This window comes from Phyllobates terribilis, unplaced genomic scaffold, assembly GCF_046119375.1.
Source record: "Phyllobates terribilis strain yellow unplaced genomic scaffold, ASM4611937v1 Scaffold_4__5_contigs__length_816908805, whole genome shotgun sequence".
Classification (NCBI taxonomy): domain Eukaryota; kingdom Metazoa; phylum Chordata; class Amphibia; order Anura; family Dendrobatidae; genus Phyllobates; species Phyllobates terribilis.
In genome coordinates, this window is record NW_027362764.1 from 254780588 (window position 1) to 254804023 (window position 23436).

At 42.2% G+C, this 23436-nt stretch overlaps 1 protein-coding gene across 6 annotated transcripts in view; it reads left to right on the forward strand.

The window, feature by feature from the left end:
- GLI3 (GLI family zinc finger 3) overlaps positions 1-23436 on the forward strand; it is a 289124-nt gene that overhangs the window by 85805 nt on the left and 179883 nt on the right. For all 6 annotated transcript variants that reach the window (XM_073678216.1, XM_073678219.1, XM_073678220.1 and 3 more), the window contains one exon: positions 11092-11334. In XM_073678216.1, the coding sequence (XP_073534317.1) occupies positions 11092-11334 (243 nt within the window). The remainder of the gene's footprint in view (positions 1-11091; positions 11335-23436) is intronic.

The following is a 23436-nucleotide window of genomic DNA, read 5'->3' on the forward strand; positions in this document are numbered from 1 at the left end:
ACTACTTCTCACCCTCCTAAAAAAATTAGCCTTAGACAGCTATGTCAAAGAAAAAAGTTATGGCTCTTGGAAAAAGGGGAAGAAAAACGAACGATCAAAGATAAAAAAAATCGCTCAGGAGGGAAGGGGTTAAACAGATTTGCATGGTAATGGTCAATTTATAAAGTAATTGAAAACAATGGATTATATCTGCACAAAAAAATGACCACTTTGGAACATACCAAGAACTCGAAATATAATTAGATTGATTTTCCCGTGTTGCCTAAAGTTATTGGCCTGGCTTTTAAAGGTGTAACGCAAATTAAAACATTAAAGAAGGGACTGATGTCACAGTTGAGCTCACATGGACCTGCTGTGCTGCGAACAGCAACACAGTCCTTTTCAGGGTTGTATTTTCTTGCAGAGTGGCCACAAGGAGCCATAGCACTAAGGATTGACGGAGGCCAGTTGAACACCTACCAATTAGGAAGCGATGGCAAACTCTAAGGCTATGTGCCCACGATGCATTTTTTAAGCGGTTCCACAGCGGCAATTCCGCTGCAGAAACGCTTAAAAAACGCATGGTAGAAGGCCTGCCCTGTTCCCCAATGATAATCCGCATGTGCTGTGCACATGCTGCGGAAATTTCCGCTGCGGATTATCATTGCGGAAAAAAACGCAGCACTACCAATTATTTTGAGGAAGTGCTGCGTTTTCGTCGCCATTGACTTGCATTGGAACACATGTAATCCGCATCACTGGATCTGTACATGCGGAATCCATGCGTTTCAATGTGCGGATGGTACCCAGGTGTGGAGGACAGGAGACTCTCCTCCGGACCCGGGTACCATAGAACCTGTAAACAAAAGAATAAAATAAAAAACAAATATTATATTTACCTTCTGATGGCCCGCGGTGCGCTTGTCTTTGCTTGCCGGCAGATCGCGGTGGACTGAAGGACCTGCCATGACATCATTTAGTCATGTGACGGCAGGTCCTTCAGTGTACCGCGTGCTGCCGGAAAGCCAGAACGGATTGAATAAAGACTCTGGGGGCCATCGCAAGGTAAGTATAGATTTATTTTTTACCATTATTTTAAGGTCACAGTATATAAATCCATGCCTTTTGCATGGATTTATATAGTGTGACCAAGTTGTCAAGCACTTTCCAGGTGATGCTAAAATCGCTTGGAAAGTGCTTCTCAACCCGCATGCGGAAATGCATGTGAAGAACGCTTCACATCCGCATGTCCCTGGCAGGAAAAACGCATGTACAATCCGCATGTACAATCCGCATGCGTTTTTTCTACCAGGGAGATGCCGAAACGCTCAGGAAAAAATCCGGAGCATTTCTGCATCGTGGGCACATAGCCTAATGCTAAGTTCCAACTCTCATTCATTCAGAAAACTCAGACCTAGTTCTGGAGCTGTTTTAAAAACGAAAGCTGACCACAGATTGGTTGCTATGGACAACAAAGACAATTTTACTATTAGTAAATGAGCCACACGGAGTTCCACCTTGAGAGGACAACCGATACAGGTGCCACAGAACAGAATGGCGCCTGCCAGGAAACATTTATCTTCTGGTCTTTTGTCTGGTACACTGTGCATACCTAGCCGGAAGTTTTTCCAAATCACTTATGATGCAGGCCACGTAGCAATTTTAGATAAAAGTGAAAAGTATGAAACTTTCAGAATACATTATGAACATTATTTTACTGACCTTGCAATCGTGCTAACTCATAGCCTTGATCACAGTGGGTTCACCAGTTATGGACTTAGTGCGGATTTTTCTTCAGCAGAGTTAGGGCTTGTTTGTAGGGATGAGCAGATTTGTCGGTTCTGGTACCTGACCCGAACTTTAGTCCAAAGTTCAGTTTGGGTACTAGAACTGTACCCGAACTTGAACCAGAGCCCGAACCCTATTGAAAACAATGGAGGCCCGAAATTTGGATTTGGAAAAAAATCTCTCTGCAACGAACTTCCCCCGGAACTCTAAACATTGCTATGGAGTTCCGCGAGAAGTCAGTGTTTAGCGCCAGACGCTAACTGTTCGTTACGAACCCCCAAACTTTTAAGTTCGGGTTCGCTCATCTGTATTTGTTTGCTCTTTGCATTTTTGGTGTGTTTTTTTCCTGCAAATTTTGACAGTTAAAAAAACGCAACGTTTTACTGTCCCTGCAAATCTAATGAGATTTCTGAAATCTCATAGACATGATGCTTATTTTTTCCTTGAGGATTTGAAGCAATTTCATGCCTGAAACATGTCAATTCTTTCAGTGTCTTAGCTGCGTTTTTCACTCATTCACATGAATGGGAAAAACGCTTGCAAAAATATACATATTTTATGCAGCCTTCATCCTGCCAAGAGACACGTTTTTGTGTAGAAATGTCTGCTGCATATACAGTGCTGGCCAAAAGTATTGGCACCCCTGCAATTCTGTCAGATAATACTCAGTTTCTTCCTGAAAATGATTGCAATCACAAATTCTTTGGTATTATTCTCTTCATTTAATTTGCTTGCAAGGAAAAAACACAAAAGAGAATGAAGCAAAAATCAAATCATTGATCATTTCACACAAAACTCCAAAAAAGGGCAGGACAAAAGTATTGGCACCCTCAGCCTAATACTTGGTTGCACAACCTTTAGCCAAAATAACTGCGACCAACCGCTTCCGGCAACCATCAATGAGTTTCTTACAATGCTCTGCTGGAATTGTAGACCATTCTTCTTTGGCAAACTGCTCCAGGTCCCTGATATTTGAAGGGTGCCTTCTCCAAACTGCCATTTTGAGATCTCTCCACAGGTGTTCTATGGGTTCTAGGTCTGGACTCATTGCTGGCCACCTTTGAAGTCTCCAGTGCTTTCTCTAAAACCATTTTATAGTGCTTTTGGAAGTGTTTTTTGGGTCATTGTCCTGCTGGAAGACCCATGACCTCTGAGGGAGACCCAGCTTTCTCACACTGGGCCCTACATTATGCTGCAAAATTTGTTGGTAGTCTTCAGACTTCATAATGCCATGCACACGGTCAAGCAGTCCAGTGCCAGAGGCAGCAAAGCAACCCCCCAAAACATCAGGGAACCTCCGCCATGTTTGACTGTAGGGACCGTGTTCTTTTCTTTGAATGCCTCTTTTTTTTTCCTGTACACTCTATGTTGATGCTTTTTCCCAAAAAGCTCTACTTTTGTCTCATCTGACCAGAGAACATTCTTCCAAAACGTTTTAGGCTTTCTCAGGTAAGTTTTGGCAAACTCCAGCCTGGCTTTTTTATGTCTTGGGGTAAGAAATGGGGTCTTCCTCGGTATCCTACCTTACAGTCCCTTTTCATTCAGACGTCGACGGATAGTACGGGTTGACACTGTTGTACCCTCGGACTACAGGGCAGCTTGAACTTGTTTGGATGTTAGTCGAGGTTCTTTATCCACCATCCGCACAATCTTGCGTTGAAATCTCTCGTCAATTTTTCTTTTCCGTCCACATCTAGGGAGGTTAGCCACAGTGCCATGGGCTTTAAACTTCTTGATGACACTGCGCACGGAAGACACAGGAACATTCAGGTCTTTGGAGATGGACTTGTAGCCTTGAGATTGCTCATGCTTTCTCACAATTTGGTTTCTCAAGTCCTCAGACAGTTCTTTGGTCTTCTTTCTTTTCTCCATGCTCAATGTGGTACACACAAGGACACAGGACAGAGGTTGAGTCAACTTTAATCCATATTAACTGGCTGCAAGTGTGATTTAGTTATTGCCAACACCTGTTAGGTGCCACAGGTAAGTTACAGGTGCTGTTAATTACACGAATTAGAGAAGCATCACATGATTTTTCAAAGGGTGCCAATACTTTTGTCCACCCCCTTTTTTAGGTTTGGTGTGGAATTATATCCAATTTGGCTTTAGGACAATTCTTTTTGTGTTTTTTTTCATTGAAGACAAATTAAATGAAGACAATAATACCAAAGAATTTGTGATTGCAATCATTTTCAGGAAGAAACTGAGTATTATGTGACAGAATTGCAGGGGTGCCAATACTTTTGGCCCGCACTGTACTTATTTTGTGCACACACCCTTGAAATCAGATTTGACTGTGGTTCTCATTGCAGATTTGATGCAGATTTTAACCTTTCCATTCTAACGAGTAAAATCCAAACAGATAGTGTGCAAAGAATTAAAATGCTGCAGACTTAAAAATGTGACAAAAATCAATATCCATTCGGATTGCACACAAAAACAACTCAGCATGTGGATAAGAGGGTGAATTCCAATGTTACTAATTTTGCTGCATAAATTTCTGTGAATTAAATTTGGTTCTGATTCTTCTGAGTGGGTTGTCTTTGAAGAATAGGACAAGTCCATAACTTTCCGCAGCAAAACTGAAACGTGTGAATATATCATTAGTTAAAACTCATACACTTTGTTGGTATTGTAAAATGCTGTAGATTTTACATGTAGAATATTTGCGCATATATGGTAATCTGAACCAAATACTTGATGTGTGAACCTAACTTAAATCAAGCAATGTGTAGTAGTAAAATATATGATGAAATAACTGTTATTATAGGAGCCCAGGTAAGTTGTTGGGGTTGAATTTGATAACAAGCTCATCATTAATGATCTGGTGGTCTGGGATATTATATATTTGTTTAAGACCTTGGTGGGATCCTACTGTATAATTCTCCATATGCATGATCTAATTGTAGCGTGGGCCAGATCCAAGAATAATGTTTGATACAATTTGGCAATGGGTTTTAGAAGGATAAATGATAACAAATAAAAGGGAAGTTTTTGGAGCATGCATGGGATATCACATTTCATAAAAATAGCTATAAAAATTTTAAAGCATTGTCATACATAGACACAAAGTTTAAAACTCCATGAAAAAGGTTCAGACTCCAAAAATCTATATTACATTCTCATTAACCGTGAACCATTGCTCACATAATCTAATTTTTCATCATATACACAACTTCTTAAACATTACCAAGTTAATCCTGGCCATTTTTGGGGGATAATAAAATGATTTCACTATTTGAGAACATGTGTTAGCATTGTAAGTCTTGTTTAAGAGAGGTTTAGCGCAGCCAAATACATCAACATAATTGCTAAAATGAGTCCAAGTATAGCTGTTAATTTCAGAAGAAACCTGGATTTCATTTCCATGATTTCAGCCACAATTAAGGGATGTTATTTGTGATGTTATGATAAAACAGAACAGGACTTAATTACATCTTTCAATCAATGCGCTCAACATGAATTAATCACAGTTTATTGAATCATGGTTTTTACCAAAAACAGCCTTGAAAGAGGTTAAGGCTGTAGGATATAAAAAGCAGAACTACCACAATCATCAAATTAAAACGTCTTCACTATACGTTAGGAAATGTGGAAAGCATTTTCACACAAGACCTAGAGCTTTTCTGCTCCAGTGTCCCTATAACAACACTTCCTGTACAGCAATGCCGTACATGAACCATCTCTATCAATGTTCATGGGGTAACTAGCTTAAATAACAATATTAAAGCCTCTCTACACAGATTAATGTAGCACGAATCTGCTGATATCGACAGGATTGGCTTATAATCGAATGTGGGCCTCCAACTGAGATGATGTCAGGGGAGAGAAGAATCCGGCATGATGAATTTCAGGGCTGATCTTTTTTTCCTTCCTGGAGAGAAGCCGCTGCCAGAGCTGTCCTGGCGGCAGCTTTCTCATAGAGGACAGAGGAGTGTCCGGCCAAGAGTTCCTCTGTATGGCGCAGTCAAGAGCGAAAGCTGTCGGCCGAATGATCCTTCACTTGACAGCTAACTAATGTGTATGAGGGCCTATAGGTTAATGTGAACACAGGGCTGATCTTTTTTTCCTTCCTGGAGAGAAGCCGCTGCCAGAGCTGTCCTGGCGGCAGCTTTCTCATAGAGGACAGAGGAGTGTCCGGCCAAGAGTTCCTCTGTATGGCGCAGTCAAGAGCGAAAGCTGTCGGCCGAATGATCCTTCACTTGACAGCTAACTAATGTGTATGAGGGCCTATAGGTTAATGTGAACACAGGGCTGATCTTTTTTTCCTTCCTGGAGAGAAGCCGCTGCCAGAGCTGTCCTGGCGGCAGCTTTCTCATAGAGGACAGAGGAGTGTCCGGCCAAGAGTTCCTCTGTATGGCGCAGTCAAGAGCGAAAGCTGTCGGCCGAATGATCCTTCACTTGACAGCTAGCTAATGTGTATGAGGGCCTATAGGTTAATGTGAACACAAAATCTAATGAGGCCGATAGAAATATGGAATCATGTTCATGAAGCTTCTGCGCTTATTTTACAGACACAGACAGGGCTTCAGAGATGCCCCAAGCACTTATTTAAGGTTTATCACTCATTTCTAGCTAGAAAGTAGTAAAAAACACACAGAAAATGTCTTATGTCCATTGATAAATCTGCAGCATGCTTCACATTACAAAATGACTACATTTTCCTCCTTTTATAACACTACAGTGTCACTACACAGAACGGGAAGTTTGGGCATGGAGTCATCGAAAAGTTGCAGGCTATGACAGAGATTTTATTAATAGTTTTTCATTACATGTGTGTATGATATTACATAGAAGCCATGGGACTTAATTAAAACTCTAAGCCAGTTTCGATCCAGGGTGCACTGAAGTAAGATGTGCCTCTTAAATCACAAGTCTGGCATGTTTTTTCATTTCAGCACTGGAGTGGTGGCACTAATCTAAGTTCTAGTAATATACTGAGCAGCCGCCGTCTTCTGCTCTTCCTGGCGCCGCGTCGGTCCTGTGCCACCATCTTGTGACCGCAGCTTCTGACTGAACGAAGTGAGAGGTAACGGGCACAAGCTCTCGGTGTAAGGGCTCACTCCCACTAGCGTATAAATCGGACAAGTGCAATGCAAGAAAAAAAGGGATTGCACTCGGACCAATGTTATTCAGTGAGGCAGAGCAGATCTGTGTATTTTTCTCAGCTGTATTCGGCATGAGAAAAAAATCACAGCATGCTGCAATTTCACTCCGAAATCTGATGGGTGTGAGAAAAAAATTGGATGTCATAGGGACCATCAGGATGGCATCAGATATTTACTGATACATTACAATTCTGTAAGATGGGAAACTGTAAATGGTTCTGTAAAATGATTAATAGCTGCTGAGTAAAAAAACGAATTGTATACGAATGACAAGTGAGAAAAAAAACATCCCACTCTCCTGGATGAGACGAGAATGGGACCGATTATTTTATATGCTAGTGTGAGCGTACCCTAAGTCTATGAGAGGCTCGTTCTGGTCTTGTTCTGACTATCATAGACTTACGTCGAGTAGTGACTTCTGGCTTGCCCAGCAAACACTGGATCGAAACAACCTGTAGATGAATGGAGAAGACCAACGGTGGCTCTTAAGTACTTTGCTAGGTTCAGGGAACTTAATTAGTGGCATCACTCTTATGGTGAAATAAAAAAAAATGTCTGGAGTGTTGCTTTAATGAATTTGGCACATTTTTCAGCTGCCATGTGTCAGCCACAGAAATGACTGGATTATATTTCTGACTTTATTAATGTCACTTTTATGGCATCAATTATGATGAATTTAATGGTCTGCATTCAGCCATGCCCCCAGCCACTAAGCTACAATAACTTTTTAAAAAGTTACACAATTTTGAAGCTGCGAGTTGCAGAAAAATGTCTCAACATTTGAAACAATTTTTGGGCGCAAACTGTTTTATGAATTAGCTCCTAAGTTTTTTTTTTATTAGTTCTAATGCTGAGGTCTGGTCATTAAAATATAAGTGGGAAAAGGTTTACTGCAAGAGTCAGCGCTGAGACTTTGTGAAGATTGTCTGTCTTTCCTCACTGCTCTTGTATCTGATATGTATACATCTAGTCTCCTTTATAGAACCGAAACGAGAAATAAGTCAGTACCTACGTGTAAAAGTTCCGTGTGATTTATCCTTTCCCTCGCATTCTGATGTCACAGCTGTTAATACTTACTGTTTGCAGTGACATCTCCTGGGAATTCTCTGTTCTTTTTCTGCCAGAGGTATAAACTATTTACATAACGCTGAGCACCAAAGTACAGATTTATCCTTTCAGATGCTGTATATGTGCTCTCCATACTCTATATTTCACATGTTGCTCTAGACTGGTATGTCTCCTGTAGTTTATTTTGTTTTGTAATAAAGGAAAAGTTAGTAGGGCTATTTATTGTATAGTGAAAGTGTTTCTGGGGAAGGATATAGTAGTGGTTTGCTGCTTGTCTGTCATTTATTTTCCCCTGTTTATTTACAGCTGGGATATCCTGACATGAAGCAATACCATCTAATGCTGGCCTAGGATGCACTCACTTCTGAATTTCAGCCATGAAAATGCAGAGACCCATTGTATGATTTTCTGATAATAAAACATCTGCATCATATTTATTGGGTAGTGGATTATATTACAGATTTTTTAAAGAGGACCTGTCACCACTCCCGACATGTACTTTTTGAACGTATTTGTATTCCCTATGAAATAAGAATTCTGTAGCATCTTTTCTTATAACTCCATGTCGTGCTGTTCTTCTATCATTCTTCCCAAAAAAGGTTCTGAGTAATTTGACAACTGAGTGTAAGGACTCTTTCACACGTCAGTGTCTCCGGTACACTTTTCCACACGTACCGGGGACACTGACACATGCAGCCCCATTAAAATCAATGGGTCTGTGCACATATCAGTGTGCTTCCACGGACCATGTGTCCATGTGCTCCACGCGGAGACAAGTCAGTTTTTTTGCGGATACACGGTCCACAAAACTTACCACACGGATGACACCCGTGTGTCATCCATGTGACAAGTACCGGCGCCTGGGAATCAGCGCTACAGTTAGCGCTGTTCCCAAGTGTCGGGTGCTGAACACTGCCCTCATCATGGTTCCCTGCCGGCGCTGCGATCAGCACCAGCAGGGACCATGATGAGGGTAGTAGTAGTCTTCCCCCAGTGTCCACCAGTGTAAAAATAAGAATAAATAATAAAATCCATGTACTCACCTCTTCTAGGTCTCCCCCGCTGTAATCCATGTGACTTCTGCTGCCGAGGAGTTGGGGAGAATGAGCCGCTCCGGAGCGGCGCTCAGTGAGTGACAGGACACCACTCCTGAGCTGCAGCTCCGGAGCGGCTCATTCTGCCCGGCTCCTCTGCAGCAGCGGTCGCATGGATTACAGTGGGGGACATCTAGGAGAGGTGAGTATATGGATTTTATTATTTCATTTTTATCTTATTTTTACAGATGGGGACACCGTGAGCAGACTACTACTACCCTCATCATTGTCCCTGCTGTTGCTGATCACAACGCCGGCAGGGAACCATGATGAGGGCAGTGTTCAGCACTGGCGCTTGGGAACAGCGCTAAATGTAGTGCTGATTCCCAGGTGCCTCTCCGTGTGATCCTGATGCGGCACACGGGTGGCACACGTGTGACACACACAGACACACGACACACGGATATCTCCGGTACCGTTTTTTCCGGTACCGGAGATATGCGGACGTGTGAAACCAGCTTACTATTTTCCCCCACCCACTTGTCAAAGGGGTGTGTCCCAAACACAGTCTGGCGCTATGAGCACTGATTGGACAGTGTCAGAGTAAGCAGAGACACATCCCCAACCACTAACAGCCAGTGGTGAGTTTATAGCCATTTGACAAACAAAAGCTCTGACTGTGTGACCTATTCTGACCATGTATTACTTGGACTTTCATTCTAATGGTTAGCATGTAAGAATACATTTTTGCCACTGCAGGGGTGATGTATATCCAACTCAAAGTTGTATGCTCATATAAACTATTCAAATTGGCAAGTTGGACCCTGAAAGCCAGATTAGCTTCATTAAAAAAATTATGATTTTGATGATACAACCCACTTAAAAGCAGCACTCCAGCATTTTTCTTTTAACTTTACCTCTGGAGTGTTATCACTAATCTAAGATCCCTACCCCTAGTCTTATACTCACCAGCCGCCATCTTCATCTGTTATCAGTGCTGTACCGGTCAGTCTTCTGCTGGATGTGACCTGCCGGGTCTCTCCAGTGTTTGCTACTACTCAATGTAAGTCTATGAGAGTCAGAACGAAGCTCTCATAGACTTACACTGAGAGCTTATGACCGCTATCTCTGACTTCCGGTCAGTCTCCGGTCAGTCAGAGGCTGAGGTCACCAGATGGCGGCGCAGAACCAGAGTTGTGAAAACAGTTGGAGACAGCGGCTGGTGAGTATAATACTAGGGGCAGGGAACTTATATTAGTGACACCACTCCAGCACTGAAATAAAAAAAAACTCTGGAGTGGATCTTTAAGGCATCTTTGAACAGTAGGTTTAATACTACTTGTTTATACCCTGCTCGTCTATACAGATCATTTTATGATTACCCTGATGCCGAGTCATTTTTCTCTCATCCAAGTATGGAGATCACATATGAGCCATGCCAGACGTTGTAATCATGTAGTGTATCGCTATTACCTTTACGTATGTCCAATATATACCCCAGTTTGAGAAAATGCCTAATAGTTAAAGCATTTTTTATGTTTGTCTTTTAATGGGAAGCGTTTGGTATAATCTGTTATTGACTGTAACGTTCTCTCTTCTGTACTAAAGAGAACACTTTTTCTAGCGTTAGTTGGCCACTTTAGTTTATCACAGTACAGCAATTAAAAAAATGACGTCACGTATTTGCAGTTGTCTCCGTTTGTAACAACACAAGTGTGAAGTTTTGCAGAGCGGGAGCATTGTTTTTTACTTTAGTGCAGTTTCATAGATCAGCAGCCTGGCTAATACTGATGGATGGCTATATACAGATAGGGAAATAAGATGCGTAACATGATGGCATTGCTGTTTGGTAGGATACCCACAGAAAATCCACCCAGGTTTCCTTTTTGCTATAGAAATATACATTAACAGACAAATAACATACTGATGCACAAATTAGTAAAGTCATTATTTGTGTTCCTTTTTTGTGATTCCTATGATGGTGTAAGTTGTATAGGGCATTTTACATTACTGTGTATTTGCCATCATAAAGACATGATGGGAATATTTTGCCTATGTTTATTTGTGATAATTTTTACACAGTTTAATTTAATGATTCATACTTTGTTTTACAGAGGATGAACGCCCTGGACAGACCTTTCACAGAGAACGAAGGAACGCAATTGCCATGCAGCCACAAGGAGGACAAAGCCTTGGTAAAATCAGTGAGGAGCCTTCTACATCGAGCGAGGAGAGGACCTCTTTAATAAAGAAAGAGATTCATGGATCTATTACACACCTGCCGGAACCCACCGTTCCTTACCGGGGCACCGTATTTGCAATGGACCCACGAAATGGTTACCTTGAGCCACATTATCGTAAGTACTGCATAGAATCATGTAAACTGGGAATGTATAAGTCATGTAAAGGGTTGGTAACATTTTGACATTATTGCTGTCTGTGCAATTTTCTGAGAAGCTCTGACAATTTTCTAGTTGATCTCAACAGCACCAGTGATCTTCATCTCATAAAGGGTCAACGGTAAAATGGAATCCACTCCAGACCACTGCAGAATGCCATGGCTATATCGCATACATTACTACTTACAGAGCAATCCACTAGTCACAGAGCCCTATTTATTGTATCTTGTCAGCTAAAACCCACACCCCATGTTGGTGTCTATTGTATAGTAATCAGGCCGGGTTCACACAAGCCCATAAAAAATTATTTCATCTGTTAAAAAAAAACAAATGCTATACGGATATTACTTATGGGATCCATTTTTTTCTGTACACCCATAAACGTAAATGGGCGAGTCTCATCCAACACATGTAAGAAACTACGGCTTGCTGCAGTTTTTTTCCCACTCAGATTTGGTCAGTGAAACATATCACTCATCTGCACTGTCTCATTGAATAACATTGGTCCTAGTGTTTTCCGCTTCCTTCACGGACAACACTTGGACCGAAAATACAGTTTTGTGAACATACCCTTAAACTCAGAAGGCTATATGGGTAACTTACACTACATATATCTGGAGGGACAACATACTGATGAGAGTTGCTGTTCTTTGTAGCAAAAATTAGGAAAAATATAATACAATCTCCCCACAAAAAAATGCAGGGCCACTCTTTATAATGACTCTTAGTTCTTTCTACTCAGAGCAAGTGACCCTCATCTATGTCATTATTTTTCCCTAATAGAGCATGTGAATAACCTCTTTTAATGTTGCTAATTTATAGGCCCAATATAGAATTATCTTCATGTATATGTGGCCAAATTAGGCTTCCATCTGCTCTTACTTAATGGCCCGATAAAATGAAGGGTAAGGATTAGGGTTGCCAACAGTCCAGAAATTCCTGGACAATCCATAAAAATATGGCACTTTTTTCCCATCTGTAAAAAAACAATTTTGTTGTGTCCGTGATTATTTTTGAAGGTGGAGAAACAGGTTTTTATTACTGGATTTATCAGCCTTTTACAGTTCACAGTGAATGCAGCTAATGCCTTTATATATGATTTATAGTCTGTAGACACGTATCACTTATAATCTTAATGATTTTTTATGGTCATCTAATGTGTCCGTATAAAAAGTGATCTGTGCAGAAACTGTCAATAAAAAATAAAGTATAAACTTGGCAACCCTGGTGTAACATACCTGGCGGCGTCCTTGCATAGTGGTTCATCTCCCACTATGCAAGAGCGCGCACTTGATTTCCAGTCCAGACTGCCACTCTGGCTTCTTTCCATACTGTCTGCTTTGCTCTGCTCTGGCTGCTTAGGGCGACACCCGCCGAGCTTCCTGTTTCTTGTAGCTGCTGCAGACACACCCCTAATGCGTCCTCAACCTATTGCTGTCTGTCACCTGGTATTTAAACCAGCTCCTCCTTGGAATCCTTGCCTGAGCATCTTGTTCTGTCAGTTGGCTTCTTGTCACTGATGTGCCAGGTCCTGTCTATGTTTCCTGCCTTACGGTATCAGCTCCCGTGTCTGAACTGTGTCCTGCCTGTGCGCTCTAGCCAGCTGTCTGTCTGCCTTCCTGGAGGCTGTATTTCCAGGCCTGTCTGAACACGCTCCTAGCCTGTTCGTCCCGTCCTCTGAAGGCCGCATACCCAGACTCGCTCCTGTATTTGTTGCAGTACAGTTCCTGTCTGAACTGTCTCCTAACCTGCTTCCTGTTTCTCTCTATGTCTGTACCTTCCCTTTCTCCTGCATTGTCTGAACCAGCACTTGGCTTTACCCTGGCTCGTTCCTGTATTTGTTGCAGTAACAGTTCCTGTCTGAACTGTCTCCTACCTGTCTCCTGTTTTTCTCTATGTCCGTACCTTCCCTTTTTCTGCAGAGTCTGAACCTGCACCTAACTCCTACTCGTTGTCGCTGTACTTCCGTTTGTGGGTTTAGAGTCCACTCGCTACTTCATTGCAAGTTTCTTGTGTGTATCTGGTTCTGCCTTTCCCTTCCAGTCTGTTCCGTGTGAAAAGAGCCCTGTCCCCTCTGCCCTGCCTTGCTCGCCGCTGCGGCGGTTTCTGCCCGCTCTGTCTTGTTCACCGCTCCGGCGGTTTCTGCCCGCTCTGCCTTGCTCACCGCTCCGGCGGTTCTAGCCTGCTCTGCCTTGCTCACCGCTCCTGCGGTTTTCACTCTGCTCTGCCCTGCTCACCGCTCCTGCGGTTTCCGCTCTGCTCTGCCTTGCTCACCGCTCCTGCGGATTCCGCTCTGCTCTGCCTTGCTCACCGCTCCTGCGGTTTCCGCTCTGCTCTGCTTTGCTCACTGCTCTGGCAGTCTCGCTCTGCTCTGACCCTTTGCTCACTGCTCCGGCAGTCTCGCTCTGCTCTGACCCTTTGCTCACTGCTCCGGCAGTCTCGCTCTGCTCTGACCCTTTGCTCACTGCTCCGGCAGTCTCGCTCTGCTCTGACCCTTTGCTCACTGCTCCGGCAGTCTCGCTCTGCTCTGACCCTTTGCTCACTGCTCCGGCAGTCTCGCTCTGCTCTGACCCTTTTCTCACTGCTCCGGCAGTCTCGTCCTGCTCCACTCTTGCTCACCGCTCCAGGTGGCCTCGTCCTGCTCTACTCTCGCTGACCGCTCCTGGCGGTCTCATCTTGCTCTGCTCTTGCTTGCCGCTCTGGGCGGCCTCACTCTGCTGTGTTTGTCCACCGCATCTGCGGTTCTGTTCCTGAGTCCCAGTCTGTACTGGGTCCTATCCACTCTGTGCTCCAACCTGTCGTACCTGCCAGTACCTCCCTGCCTGCATACCAGTCGTGCTTACCAGCATCCACCTGCCTGCATACCGGCCGTACCTGCCAGTACCTCCCTGTTTGCATACCAGTCGTGCCTGCCAACATCCACCCGTCTGCATACGAGCCGTGTCTGCCTATACCCACCAGTCTGTGTGCCAGCCTAACCTGCCTGTTCCTGTATTCCCCGGTGTGGGTCAACAGCCGAGTCCGGGGTCTGACCTGGAGTAGCACCTGGTCCCTCTGCTCGGTTCCTCCTTGGTGCACTGGCGTCGTATGCCGTCGTGCGACCTTGGTCGGATCGGGTGGATACTTAGTTACGCCCCTCCAGGCATTCATTCTCCGGTACGGTCCAGTGGAATCACTACATATACACGCACACGCCAGTCAGTCCGGGCGCGTGCATTACACCTGGTAAAGATATGTTGCGTGCTGGCTTCCTCAGAAGCTTCAAGGGATACTCCAGGAATGACAAATCATTACCTATCTATAAGGTTGCTGATAACTGCTAGACTGAACTGTAAATGGCCATTTAGACCAGTCACTAATAATTTCCCAACAATTAACTAATTTAAAACGGCCTGCAAACACATAATTCATTGGGTACAATAGTTTTTATGCATGCAGAAAAAGCATCGCTATGGGCAATACATTGTCTCATCTATTCAGGATGACATGGTATAGCATAGGGAGGGACTAAAGATCATATTAGCGATTGTTCTTGTTCTGTCCACATCACTGTTTTGTCAGCCTCTATTAAGCCAGTAAATGACCATTTGTGATTAGTGGTCGTGTAACGGCCTGGATCGACTTGTCTAAATGGGCGATCGGTATTTGGCTGTCTCCTAGAGATTGGATGCCGTGGGATTGCTACATAGGATCACCTGTTTTTGGCAATCTGTGGGGTTCTCAGCGGTCAGACCTCTTTTGCTCTAGTAAATGGGTAGGTGATGGATTGTTATTGCCGGAATACCTCTTTAAGAATTCATCTTTTATAGATACTCATGGCCTCAGCGGCACATGCTTTACTTGTAAATGTCCAGTATTTAATAGCGGTTGTATCTCCGAGTGCTTAGAACCACAATTTAGATTCAGGAGTATGCCTGGGTTTTTTTACATTCAATAAAAAATGTTCCTTAAAAAATAAAAGACACAATATATTTTTCTTTCAATTCACAATAATGTGGGAACCAGAATCAGGTGAAAAACAAACAATCGTTGGTAATAAAGTGCCTCTGGAGGTGTCGGAGCTTGCGCCTTCCTATTACAGATTTATCGCCTAGGCAGGATATGACTTTGCTGTTTAACCTTTTGGTCTCCAAATCCAGATGACACTTGGCGACCTAAGAAATGGGCCCCAGTCTGTTCCCTCAGCTTCAATAGTGTTCAGCAGAGTTTAAGGTTTATGTTAAAAGGTCATTGACCAGATGACTGATTAGCAGGGACAGCTGATTAGTGCACAGGTTCTGCTGGAAGAGAAGTGGCAAGGATAAAAGCTAGCGTTATCCCTTCATTAGTTGGTAAGCAGCATAAAACAAGAAATGCTCACTCATTGGGGAACAGATCAAAGTGCTTCACAACTTTAATAATTTTCACCAGCAAGTCTTTATTTTTCAGCGGTTTACAATAATGAGACAACACATGTGTTTTTTACTTAGAACCCCCACCCTAAAAGATATTTATGAGCGATAGGCATCTTTAATGTTTTCTGAGGAATCCAGTCGATGTAATTTTTTTAAGATGTTGAACCCTGGTGTGAATTAGGAACCGTTTAATATAAACTTAAGTATGGATTTATACTGTGTAACATTTTGTAGAATGTGACTTGCAAGAAGCAAAAAAAAGTTATTAAAGTAATTAAAAGTAATGCACTTATAACCTGCATTTATAGGAAAAAAAAAGATCTTCAATAATAGATCAGGCGGGGATATGACTATGGACACCCCCACGATCAGCTGACTTGAGCATGTGGCAATGCTCTGCGAGTGGCACAGCTCAGTACATTGAGTAGTGGGCATTATTGGTACTGCAAGTGAACAGGAGAGCACATGCAGCGCTAGTCATAGCCACTACACTTTGTATGGAGTTGGTGTGTATTGATTTGCCAGTTCCATTCCATCGGTCACGGCAGTGGTCTTTGTTCACTGGACAGGAGCTGGAGGATGGCCTCTTATATGAAGGCATCTTCTTTTGGGTAGCCAACCTGATGTGACGACACATGTGGGTTGATGTGGGAATTTAAACTGTCAATATTGTCAAGTAGATCTGTATGTAGGAGTGTTGCTAGTAGTATTTTATAGCGTCCATACATAGAGGAATCAAAATTAAAACATACCAAAATCTGTTACGAAAGCTGCATGTTTTACATGTGGATTTTGGTGCTGATATGCAATGGTTATTTGCTAAACTTTTGTAATTGGTAAAATCCGTTTTAGGCTATGTGCCCACAATGAGTTTTTGATGTTGCAGATTTTCTGCACCATTTCTGCACCCATTAAGTAAATTAAAGGGATTTTCCCACAAACAAAAGTTTATTTTAATCAATAGATCATGGAATAATAATAATTTCCACAATTGGATGTGTTTAAATAAAATGTTCCTGTGCTGAGATAATCTTATAAATGTTCCCCTGTGTAATGGCTGTGTCTGACCGTACAGGAACATGGTCTGATCATACCACAGCTCCTGGTGAGGGGAGGAAGCAAAAGAGTATACAGACATTTCAGGGGATCACAGCTGATTCTTTCTGTGAGGTAAAACATTTCTCTGCCTGTTTTTAAACAATGTTTTATTTCAAAGAAAGAATCAGCTGTGATCCCCTGCTGTAATGTCTTGTTTTGCTTCCTCCCCTGCCCAGGAGCTGTGGTATGATCAGACCATGTCCCTGTACGGTCAGACACAGCCATTACACAGTACACAGCAGGGGCACATTTATAAGATTATCTCAGCACAGGAACATTTTATTTAAACACATCCAATTGTGGAAGCTATTATTATTATTCCAAGATCTATTGATTAAACTGTACTTTTGTTGGTGGGGAAACCCTTTTAAGTTATGTGTGTTTTTTTCATTGCGCCTTTGCTTTATTTTTGCATGCGCTTTTATCACTTTTTCAATGCTGTAGACTTTATCTCTCCTTGATTTGTCATGTTTTAAATTAAGCTGCTTTGTTTTCGATACTTCTTGGTATTAACTTTGACAAAAATTTAGTAATACAGAAATTTGTGGTTTACATGCTTTTTTATTGTATTTTTGGTGCTGCTTTTTTGTCTCTTTTTGGTATGTGATATTTTAAATAAAGCTGCTTTTTTTTGGTACTTGCTGGTATTTGGCTTTGACTAAACATTGATTCAGTCATGTGAGGATTACTTGCGTTTTTAGTGAAGTTCCCAGTAGAAAAACACTAAAAGCTTAATTTTTCACATCTAATGCAAGTCTATGGGGAAAATCTGCACACAAAACTCAGTCTATCCCCAAGAGAAATTGACATATAGCAGATTTAAAAAATGCACTGCAGGTCAGTTTACCCTGCATAAAAAAAACACAGCTTAAAAAATACAAATTGCACCAAAATGACATCCATAAAAGTGCTCTATGGACTAGAATACAATTGTTACGTTTGCAACTTTTTGAATAGTTGCAAATGATGAATCAGCCGAAAAGCCCTGGAAACCCTAAACTTCACATTCACTGGTGAACATAAAAAAGATGTTAACACATATAAAATTGACTTTAAAAAAAGCCTCAAAAGATAATAAGGCACAACAAATTAAAAACAAGCTAAAACACTAAAATCTAGACCAAAAATCAGGGGCTAATGCAGTAATGAATTGGGCCCAGAACAGCAGTGTGTGAAAAACTGTTGTCTAAAGGAATCTTGTTCTTTGGCATGATTGTTATTGCATTCAGGATTAAATTCCTTAAATCCAAGCAATGCAAATATTTCTAAAATTCCACTGTTTCCAATATATACCTACAACAGATGGCAATGATATGTACCAGTGTATAGTTATACCAAATAGTACACTGGCATCAATGTGTCAAAAATTTGTGCAGTACACTTTTTTTTGCGGCATGGTTCGGTATTAGTGAAACTCTGCACTTTCTTATACAGTAAAAAAAATTGTACACTGACAAGTCCCAGCCTGACGGAGGTCAGAAGGACACAGTCTTAGCCTTTGTTGCACTAATGGGCCTATAGCTAGGCATTGGGATCTTTCCCCAAACATGCAGAAATGTGCACTGCAGATGCATTTTAGACAATCACAATCAGTGGAGTTTAATTTGTAGGAAAAAAAAATGACCCTGGTTGCTAAATTGTGTGAAAAACTCTTATCCACTACAAACCCAATGTGAAGTTGCCTAGAGTAGAAGACCATCCACTGCTCCACTTTGCTTAACCACCAGTATTACCTATGAAAATGCAGGATTCAGTATAACCACCCTCTTGAGGTTCTGCTTTTTTGGGAATTGCTATATAACACAGGATATTAATTTACATTTGTGGCTTTTGGAATGTTGGTTAAATGTTTCACGAAGTCGAAATGAAGTGAAGAATTGGCCATATTTCAGAGTTTACTATTTGACTTTATGCGTGAAAAAAACTGGGGAAAGTGATGAAGCTGAAGACTGTAGGTGTTAGTTGGGTTCATTTAAAGCTGGTGAGATCACTTGGACTGCTTTTCATTAACCTATAAAACTCTAGACTGAGGCTCTTACATTCCACAGTATTTTCAGAGAGCCATGGGGGTTTATACAAGCAAATGATCTAATTTCAGAGCTCTGCAGCTGAATGTGCAAAGAAAACATGGGTGATGACAAATGCCACTTTGACCCCCTCCACCTCAGCCCTAAATGTCACCTCTTAAATGTGTCACAGGTGCCAGTGATAGCATTTGGCATAATGCAGAGTCGGCAGAGAACTTTCTCAGTATCCCCAAAGGGTCAGGCTTCTGTGTCCACTGTAGTCATTGCTAAAAAAACAACAAAAAAAAAAGCGACAGCACCTGGACTGTGCAGCACCTGGCAGGGCTGATATAGTACATGCCATGCTTTCGGTCTGTGTTGGTGACATCCACAGATTAACTCCATGGTTTTATCTTAGAGTAAAAGTCACCACATTGTTCTAACTTTTATTTCCTTTTAAAATAAATGTTCATATTCTGTTTGTCAGTCGTTATTGTAATGTTGGAAAATGGAATTTACCTTGGGATCATTGATCACTTTGGTTTCTTATTGTTTTCCCGTGACACATTTCATGTGCATCACAATGAATTATTTTTTTATATATATTTTAGGTCAATATTTGCAATCAGAAAGGTTTGTTTTATCAGGCTCTGTTCCCATGATGTGTATTTGATGAGTTTATGATGTTACAAAGTTTCTGCACCTATTATCTAAATTAGGTTACTTATGTTTTTTCATTGCGTTTTCTTACATGCGTTTGTATCATGTTTTTGAAGCTGCGGTTTTTGTCTCTACTTGGTATGCCATGTTTTAAATAAAGCTGCTTTGTTTTGATGCTTTCTGATATTGGGCTTTGACAAAACCTTATTAATACAGTCATGTTGGACTTACATGTGTTTTTACTGCGTTTCTGTAACGGTAAAGGCACAAAACCACATATCATTTTTTACCTCTGGATTTTCCACGTCCAATGCAATTCTGTGATGAAAACCTGCACATAAAATTCAACATACATGGAAGAGATATTGGCATCTTGCGGATTTCAAACACGCACCAAAGGTCAGTTTACGCTGCTTTAAAAAGTACAGTGGGCATGAGGTTTCTATAAATCCATCCACTTTGCTAGAACTGTACGGCTACGTTCCCGCGATGAGCTTTTGGTTAGTTTTTGATGTTGCAGATTTTCTCCCCTTTTTTTAACTTGTATTTGTATTTTATTTGCATTTCTGCGTTTTTGTCTCTTCTTGGTATGTCATGTTCTAAATAAAGCTGCTTTGTTTTTGATACTTCCTGGTATTTGGCGTTGAGAAAACTTTATTGATACAGTCATATGCTGAGTAAAAAAGAAGCACAGTGTCCTGATTCCACATATCAGTGTGTCTGGATGCAGTGAATGACAGTTCTGCTGTCCAATCTAGATGATGTCCATCGTCAGTATGGTGATGTACTGCTCAGCCGTCCAATTGGATGCTGGCTTGTGCTGAGCTGTCAGTGTCTTGAGTGACAGTCTAGCCATTCAATCAAGGCTGGGACGTGCCGGGGCTTCATCCATCTGTCTCCTGTTCGAGTAATTACCTGGCTATTTAGCCAGCTCTCTGCATTAGATTACTGCCAATTATAGCTTTGCTCAAGAGGTGTGTGTGTGTGCGCGCTCTGTGCTCCTAGTCTTATGTTCTAATCTTTGCTGCTCGACCTTAGATTTTCCTTTGACCTTCCGTTTGGTCGACAGACACTATTGGGGCCTTTAATAAATTGAAAGAGTGTTTCATGCCAGCTCCAGTTTTAATCCAGTCAGATCTCCAGAAACTGTTAATTAGCGAGATGGAGGCTTCAGGGGTCAGGGTAGGTGCTGTATTATCTCAAGGTTCCAAAACTCTGACCAACTTGCGGCCATGTGCGTTTTTCTTGGTAATTTTCGTTGAGAGAAATTATGATGTTGGGAATCACGAGCTGCTTGCTATCAAATTAGCTTTTGAAGATTGGAAACATTTTTTAAGAGGAAGCTATTCATAAGGTCACTGTGGTGATGGATCATAAAAATTTAGTTTATATTGAATTAGCTATACGAATAACTCCAAGACAGGCCAGATGGACCTTATTTTTTCCTAGATTCAATGTTTCTTTCATGTTCAAGATTGTGAAGGCTAATGCCTTATCACACAGCCTTGATTCAGTTTCTCCTCCAGAACCTCCATCCTATATTCTTCCTCAGCATATTGTGGTTTCTGTGGTATCCTTAGAGTTGGAAGTAGAGATCCATAGAGTCTAGTCATTGACTCCTTCCACTACTCCAGGGTCCAAATTGTCTGTACCTGTGTACTTAAGATTACATCTGTTGCAAGAGTTTTATTATTCTGTCGAGTGGTCTTCCTGGGGTTGCAGCTACAAAGAAAGCTATTGCTAGACTCTTTTCGTGGTCATGTTTGCTTAATGATGTTAAAGATTTTCTATATGTTTGTGAAGTTTGCGCACGCAACTTCTATCATAACCGGCCTGGGAATTGGCTCCATTGCCAATTCCAGAAAGACTGACGGCTCAATTGTCCACGGATTTCATCACGGATTTGCCTTTGTCTGGAGGGAAAATTGTTATTTGGGTGGTAGTTGACTGATTCAGTAAGCAGGCTCATTTTGTTCTGTTATCGGGGTTACCAAGTGCTGAAACACATGGAACATGGAATCCCTCTGATCATTGTATCTGATAGTGGGGTGAAATTTGTGTCCAAATTCTGGAGAGTGTATTGTAGGAAATTGAGGATTGATTTGTCATTTTCATCGGTTTACCTCCCTGAAACCAACGGTCAGATATGGACAAATCAATTGTTGGAACAAATTTTAAGGTGCTTCGTTGCTGCTCAGCAGGAGGACTGTTCCTCATTTTACCTCTTGCTGAGTTCGCCATTAAGGCCACGTTCACTCGTTTAGTATTTGGCCATTATTTTTCCTCAGCATTTTTAAGCCAAAATCGGGAGTGGGTGAAAAATACATAAGTGGTGCACATGTTTCTTTTATACTTTTCCTCTGATTGTTCCACTCCTGATTTTGACTTACAAATGCTGAGGTAAAATACTGACCGAATACTGAATTTGTGATCGTGGCCTAACAGTCAATCAGTCCACTGGAACCTCGCCTTTTTTTTTTTTGCAATTATGGGTTTTCATACCCATTTTGATGAACTTTTTAGGATGAGTTCTGGGTGTCCTGGAGTAGACTTTGCCATACATGTTGATATCTGGAGGGAGGTTCACAAGAATATTGGGGTGGCTCAGCTTCTCCAAAAACGGAAGGCCAATAATAAAACGTTCGACAGGTCCTATCTTCAATGTAGGTGATAAGGTTTGGTTATCATCCAAAAACATTAAGTTGAAAGTACCGTCAACGAAGTTGGGTCCTAAATTTATTGGCCCATATGAGATTCTGGTGGCGGTTAATCCAGTGGCCATTAGATTAAGACTTCCTCTGACGCTTTACATCCCAAATGTGTTCCGCAAATCCCTGTTAAAGGAGTTTGTCCCGTCAGTGTAGTCTGCCTTGTCTCCGCCTCTTCCGGTTTCAGTTGATGGAGATTTGGAGTACAAGGTGCAGAGGATTGTGGATTCTTGGAGGGTCCAAAATTCTCTCCAATATCTCCTTCATTGGAGGGGATATAGACCCGAGGAAAGATCCTGGGTTGCAGCTCGTTCTGTGAAGGCTCATAGTCTGGTCAGGGCCTGGGAAACCCAGGGGTCCGGCGGCCCCCCCTAGAAGAAGGGGTACAGTCACGATTCCGCCTATCAGTGTGTCTGAACACAGTGAATGATAATTCTGTTGTCCAATCTCTTTCAGGGGTGTGCTGAGCTGTCAGTATGGTGATGGACAGCTCAGCTGTCCAATTGAATGCTAGGGCGTGCTGAGCTGTCAGTGTCTTGAGTAACAGTCCAGCAGTCCAATCAGGGCTAGGGTGTTCTGGGACTTCATCTTTCTGTCTCCTGTTCGAAGACAGCTTTGCTCAATAGGTATGTGTGTGCTCTGAGCTCCTAGTCCTGTATCCTGATTTTCGTTGCTCAACCCTGGATTTGCCTTGACCTTCCTTTTGCCTAGCCCTTTTGTCGTGAGCCACTACTTTCTTGGAATTCTGACCCTGAATGGACTGTGACCTGACTACTCCTTTGTGTTATCCCTCTGTCTATGACATACAATCCTGGTTTTTGACCTTGGATCTTTTGACTACCCAGCCTCGTTGTCCATGAGTAGTGACTCGCATTACACACCGTGGGCATGAGATTTCTATAAATCCCATCCACTTTGCTGGAACTGTAGTGCACTTAGTTTTTGACAGTGTGAAAATATGCAGCGTCACAAACTCACCAAAAACTCATTATGGAAACTTAACCTTAAGCCCCCGTCTCACATAGCGAGATCGCTAGCGAGATCGCTGCTGTGTCACGGTTTTGGTGACGCAACAGCGACCTCACCAGCGATGTCGCTATGTGTGACACTTTGCAGCGATCAGGCGCCTGCTGTGAGGTCGCTGATCGCTGCAGAATGTCCTGGACCTTTTTTTGGTCGTTGCCCTCCCGCTGG